The sequence below is a fragment of the Gavialis gangeticus genome, unplaced genomic scaffold, assembly GCF_001723915.1.
Source record: "Gavialis gangeticus isolate Ggan-Ray unplaced genomic scaffold, GavGan_comp1, whole genome shotgun sequence".
Classification (NCBI taxonomy): Eukaryota; Metazoa; Chordata; order Crocodylia; family Gavialidae; genus Gavialis; species Gavialis gangeticus.
In genome coordinates this window covers 246,446,377-246,453,149 of record NW_017729032.1, presented here as the reverse complement: position 1 = coordinate 246,453,149, position 6,773 = coordinate 246,446,377, and the positions used below count along the sequence as shown (strand labels likewise).

At 47.2% G+C, this 6,773-nt stretch overlaps 1 protein-coding gene across 1 annotated transcript in view; it reads left to right on the top strand.

Annotated features, from left to right (window-relative positions):
* Positions 1 to 1,015, top strand: part of LOC109303495 (cell surface glycoprotein CD200 receptor 2-like) — a 26,182-nt gene extending 25,167 nt beyond the window's left edge. The window contains exon 8 of the mRNA XM_019525682.1: positions 501 to 1,015. Within this exon, the coding sequence (XP_019381227.1) occupies positions 501 to 620 (120 nt within the window). The 3' untranslated portion in view covers positions 621 to 1,015. The remainder of the gene's footprint in view (positions 1 to 500) is intronic.
* Positions 1,016 to 6,773: the final 5,758 nt, after the last annotated feature.

The window sequence follows — 6,773 nt, the reverse complement described above, 5'->3', positions numbered from 1 at the left end:
GGACCAGAAGGGTTTAGGGGAGACACTGTTTCCCCTAGCGCCCCCCGGCATGACAAGGAACAATGGACACAAATTATTAGAGAGTAGGTTTAGATTAGACATCCGCAAGAACTACTTCACAGTTAGGGTGGCTAGGAGCTGGAACCAACTTCCAAGGGAAGTGGTGCTGGCTCCTACCCTGGGGATCTTTAAGAAGAGGCTTGATGCCTACCTGGCTGGACTCATTTGAGTCCAGTTTTTCTCCCGCCCAGGCAGGAGATCTACAAGGTCCCTTCTAACCCTACTTCTATGATTCTATGAGGCTGTTGTTGTATTATTCTCAATGCTCAGGTTTTACTATGATTTCCTCATCTCTTTTCAGGGTGATGTTGGTATAACTTCAAAGTCTCCTCATATATCACAGTTCCAATTTCAGCTGTTTTGCTTTTCACTTAAGGCTCTATATTTATGATTTACTATAGAAATCTATGTAATGTTTGTGGGTTTTTTTTGCATTGCAGACTGGAGATAATATCAGACTCCAATCCAGGACTCAGAAAATTGACACAGTTTACTCTTTCATCGGGTCAGGTGGCATCTCTGAGAATTATCGTGTGCGGAATATGGATGAAAGACACTAAGTACATAACAGCGCATATACAGACAGGCTTGTATGAAAGCTGTTACTAATCACATCGAAATTGATATTTAACAAATCCCAGAGCTATTACAAAATGGGTCAGATGAACTGTAGAACACATAAATGCCTTCTTCAGGAGCTTTTTATCAAGAAGACTTGATTTTGAGTTCCTCTGTTTGTCTGTCTTACTTCTGCTACTTTAGTGTCATGTTGTTAACCATCAGAACAGTCAGGAATGTACCCTTTGGCATTTCAAAAGCAATGATGGTGGATGCTGGAGGGATGATGTGGGGGAGAGGGAGGTATGTCAGGAGACAGATCACTCTAGATGAGGGGTGGGCAATTATTTCAGCTGGAGGGCTCCTTCACAACTTTCGGTGATATGTCAAGGGCTGCAAGGGTAGCTCCACCCCTTGACAACTGCCCTGCCCTGATTGCCATCTTGGGACTGGAATTCCTGCTCCTAACCCCTGAACTTTGCCACTGGAAGTACTCCTTTTGGGAGAGGGGTTTGCCATCTTGGAATCAAAAAAAAATACTAAAAATCAAGCATCTACTGTAACATATTTTAATTTTATTTAAAAAATATTTTCGTCCTGATTTACATGTGTGTGCATATTGTTTATAGAGGTAATTGCATAATAGCTTAAAATAAAGTCTTCCTCTTGTATATTGTGTGTGGGGGGGTGTAAGTATGGGGTGTTCGGGTGGGTGTGGGATTTGTTGGGGGGTGTCGTGAAGGGGTATAGGGGATTGTGGATAGATTTGTGGGGGTGTGTTGGTAGGTGTGGGACTGTGTTCGGACTGTGTGGGTAGGTGTGGGATTTGTGGGGTGGGTGTGGGGTTTGTGGGTGGTCTGTGGGGGAGTGCTGGTGTGGCATGTGTGTTGGGGTATGGGGTTTGTGTGGGGTGGTGGGTTTATGAAAGTGTGTGGGAGGGTGTGTGTGGGGGGTGTGATGGTATGTAGGGGTTGTGGGGGGTGGGATTTGTAGATGGGTGTGGGGATATGTGTAGATGGATGGGGGAGTCTGGGTGTGTGTGGGTTTGGGGTGTGTGGGGAGTATGTGGGACTTGTGGGGCCTGTAGTGGGGTTGGTGTGGGGGGAAGTGGGGTTTGTGTGGGTGTAGGTTTGTGGTGGGCGACTGGTGGTGTGTTTGTGGGAGTATGGGGTCTGGCAGCAGCAGCAGGTGGTAGGCCCTTGGGGTACTCATGGCCTGCAGCAGGAATTTGAGTGGGGATTTGCGATAGCTAGTATGACACCCTATCTAGAAAGGAGGAATATATGGCTGTTACCTCACAGACCCCATCCACGACTCTGGACCCCAACAAACTTTATATATGGTACAAAGGTAGGAGCCATGCACCAGTGGACTGGGCTGGGCTTACTCCAGGCTTCCATGTGGGGCTTCCAGTACTCCAGTGGCAAGTCACACATGGTAACACAGAGCCCACATGGCCCGATGATACATGACTCCCTGGGGCTCCCATTCTGTGCACCATCAGGCTGGGTGGGCTTTATGCTGCCACACCGGGCTCCTGGCACTGTAACCAGGAGCATGTGCTGCTGGACCAGGTTGGGCTGGCTCTGTGCCTCCACATGTGGCTCCCCACTGGAGTGCTGGAAGCCCCATGTGGTGACATGGAGCCCACATGGTTTGGTTCAAAGGCTTTCGCCAGTAGGCCAAGCTGGCTCTTTGCTGCCATGTGCATCCCCCAGAACTCAGCTAGAGCCATATACTGCCGAGGAGCTCTGTCTGTTATGACCCATAAGTGCTCCGAGTGTCTGCTGCCTGCTGCTGCTGCTGCTGTAGCCGCTAGCAGGGGCTGTGCATTATAGGAGGGGTGGGGGGCCACACCATTCACAACCTCCCCGCCCACACACACACCTCCACAAACCCTACACCTCCCCACACATGCTCCCCACACCAACCCACACACGTGCACCATTGGGAAGGGTGGGATCTCTGCTGCCATGTGTGGCTCCTGACAGTGCAGGCAGGAGCTACCCTTCCCAGTCACCAGCTGTCCAGTCACCTGGCTGCCACCAATTTCCCATGCTACCTATTGCCTGGAGTGGTGAAACAGGGGAAGGGGGAGGAGGAACCACTGGAGGCAGGGGAAGCTGAGCAGTACCCAGTTGCTACAGCAGTAGCAGGGTCAGCCATAGTAGGAAGCTGTGCATGGTGGCCAGGGCTGGGGCAAGGGCCGTTGGTGGGTGCAGGGCAGGCGTGGGCCAGGGAATGGTGCGGGCTGTCCCAGGTGGGGCTCAGCCTCATGTGGAACACTGCAGGGGCAGCTGCGAGCTGAATTCAATCAACTGATGGGCCAGACACAGCCTGAGCGCCCTATTTTGCCTACTCTTGCCATGGAGCCAGAATATGTTTCTGAGAAATAGCTGGGCTGTTTCTCAGGCAGTGGACACATCACAACAGGGGATGAAATAGGTGAGTGAATCTATCTACCTACCTACCACCACTAGGATTGAGGAATAGTGTTGGGAGTGGGGAACTTCAGTGATGAAGTCCAGGGATATTGTATCTTAAGGCCAAGGAGGAGAAGGCAGGGATCCAAAGAAGCTGGTTTTGTAGGTCCTGGTGTAAAAAAATGTGTTACAGGAATTGATGTCTGAGTACTTCTCGGGCCACCAAAAATTGTGGGTGAGGAGTCTCTTAGCCTTGGCATGGCCAAAGTAACCAACTACTGGTGTCATGGCCAAGTTTGAACACCTCTAAACAAGGCGGAACTCCTGGAACATGAATACTACCCCCCACCTTAATGGTCAGGTCAAGGCCTTAAATTCAGTAAACTGGGTACAAATATAGCCAGAAAGGATGGGGGAGAGGGTCTTGGTTGAGGGAAGATGGTTGAGTGAAGAGCTCCAGTAAATTCCTTTTCTTTGTACCATATATAAAGTTTGTTGGGGTCCAGAGTCTTGAATTGATTCTGTGAGGTAGCATCTGTATAGTCCTCCTTTCTAGGTAGGGTGTCATCCTTGCTATTGCAAATTCCTGGTCTACAAGTAATTATAAAATCAAACCTGGAAAAATAACAGGGACTGTTAATAGCAGGCCTGTCACAGGTTAAGACCCTCCCAGAGGAGATATCCTAGTTTCTTGTGGTCAGTAAGGACCTGTATGGGCAGCAGTGGTGTAATCTGACCATTGGGAAAGGCCAGACCTATTCCTACAGTATTTTATACCAACACCAAATGAATCCCCCATTGGACATGACTTTGACAAAGATGAGTCGAGCTGAACAGACTGAGATCTGTATGTGGATGCTTCAAAACGTCCATATACAGATTAACGTCTTAGACAGCTCCCTGTGTGAATGCAGAGTCCAATGAACAGCACAGAGATGCCTGAAAGCTGCAATCTTTACAAATGCCCAGAGAGGGTAGATGGAATCCACACATTGAGCGATAATGTCAGACAATGGCTCATAGATTTTGAAGCTGATATCTGATGCTATACGAAAGAAGAAGTGGACCCACAGCTTTCTTGGTCCTTCTTTTCTGCCCAACACATAAATGAAATCTCTTCCTTTCATCTTTAAAAACTGAGGTTCCTCTGGCAAGGAAGTTTATTTTTGCCCCCTTGATTCTTTCCCTACTGTTTTCTAGTATGCTTTCTTCTTCACCTGTCCATGTTTCCATTGCCTGTATGCTTTCCTTTTGCATCTGAGACATCATAGAAGCTCCTTGTGCACCCACATTGATGTTGTGCTGTTCCTCTTGTGCTTCCATCATGTCAGAACACCTTCTTGTTGGGTTTCTGATACTGTTGCCATTAGAAGCTTCCAGCCCTCCTGGGCACCTTTATCTTCCAGTTTGTCCTCCCCTGGCACCATGCCTGCTATCTCCTTGAATTAGTTCGAATCTTCCTTTTTGAAATCCGTGTCTTATGCTTTTCCCCATCTTGTGTTCATGAATCCTACCATATCATGATTGCTTCCTCCCAGGTTTCCCCATCACCTTCACAGCCTCCACCTTCTTCCCTAGATGTTAAGATCTAAGACAGATGATCCCCTAGCTGTATCCTCAACTTTCTGGAACAAAAAGTTGTCTATTGCACAAGTTTAGGAATTTTCTCAACATTTTATGTTTGGTCATATTATTCTTCCAGCAGGTGTCCAGAAAACTGAAATCTCCCATCATTACCATCTCATAAGTGTTGGATAAATTTTGTGGCCTCTTTCAGGAGTGCCTCATCCAACTCTTCTTCCTTAGTAGTCTATAATAAATCCCCACCATTATATCAGTGGTATTTCTCTGACCTTTAATCTTCTACCAAATACATTCCAAACATCTTTGTCCTCCTGAATCAGGGAATGTGGTGTGTATGTGTGTGTGTGTGCATGTGCATACATACACACATGTGCGTGTGTGCACATAAAAAAAATTGTCATAGAAGGTGAAGCCATCACATTTCTCCTAACCCTGTCCTTCTGAAACACAGTGTTGGCTGCAATACTGATGTTCCAGTCGTAAGAGCTGTACCAGCAAGTCTCTGTAGTACTCATCAGATAATAGTTCTTTTCACAAGCTGTAATTCCCTTCTTGTCTCTTTGTTCTCCATACTTCTTGCATTTGTATACATATGCTGGACATTATTTTGCATACTGACCTACTTGTTTCCCTTTTGTATACTTTGCTGGTTTCCTGTAACTCTCAGACCCTCCTGAGTTGAGTTGCTTCTTCCAGTCTTATCCCTTCTAGGTAGTTTGCTGTGTTACTGGAAGGTTTTGTTTAGCAACCTCTGTGGAACCTAGCTTCAAGCCTTCATTACTAGGTTGGCCAGACAGTGCCCAAAGATGTTTTTTCCATTTCTGGAGAGATGTTTCGTAACAGCAGGTCTGCTCCACAGAACAGCTACTCCTTGTCAAAGGATCAGAGATCTTCACATTGGCATCACTGTCTCAGCCATGGATTTTCCTCCATAATACGATGATCTCTATCTGGACCCTTACCTTCCACTGGAAGGACTAATGATGACACCACTTGTGCTACAAGCTCCTTTAATCCTGCTGCCAAGAGCCTCAGTCTCCTTTGATCTGCTCAATATAATTGCTGGTAATATCATTGGTACTCACAGGGATGAGCAGAAAAGGGTAGGGTAGGGTCTGAGGAAAAGATTTGGCAATTTTCCTGACATCCAGGAAAACAGCACACTTCCCAGGGACCCTAAATCTGGGTGGCAAATGGAGCTTCTGTCCCTGTCGAAGGCAGTCTCAAACCACCTCCACTTTCCTCTTTCATCTTGGTGCAAGGGTTGTAGAGACCCCATCCCAAAGGCTCTGTGCTTTCTGCTCTCTAGGCTGCTGGGTCTTCTAGTTTTTGCCTGCTGAGATCCTCACTTCCACCTTTTCCCTAGCTGTACTACTGCAGATTGCTTGAAAGTGGTTACTGATTTCAGTCAATTCCTACTGAATTTTGGGGACCTTCCTTCTAGTGGTCACATGCTACTGTTTTCTTCTTTTCCCTTTGGCCTCTCCAGGCAAATATCCTTAGAAATCCTATCCAAGAAGACTCCACTTACTGTGATATCATGCAGCATGGATACTTGTGCTTCCATACCTTCAAGCTTTGCCTCCAAGATGGACACCAGCTTGTTCCACTCTTTCGTCTACACCAGGTACTTGTCCATGACGCATCCTCTGTTAGCAACAACTGCTGATCCATTTATGCATCCTATACTCCCTGGAAGCCACGTAGGTTAAAGAAACAAAACAAAAACAAAACAAGGGCAGAAAAAGGAAAATGAAAAACCACACATCAATGTACATAATGCATCTCTCCGCACACTCAAGAGCTTCCTGCTCCCTGGCTCCCACCTGAAGCCAACTCCCTTGCTGTTTGCTTCTCCTCTGTTCACCGCTCCCTTTGGTCATAGCGGGGGGGGTGGGGGGGTGGGGAGGGCTGCATAGCGAGAAGGAGGTAAGGGAAGGGGCTTGGTTGGTTCCATCCCCCAGTTAGTGAAACCAGCCAAACTTGAAACAAAATCCCCAACACAGAGCTGTGAGCACAAATCCTGGTAAGACCCCTCCTTCCTGAGTGGAGTCACTACAAAAGAAGCATAAGTCAAATACACAAATACCAGAAATAAGCCATCTAAAATTTGTGATCCTCAGAACATGAGCTCCCCCAAAAAAGCCA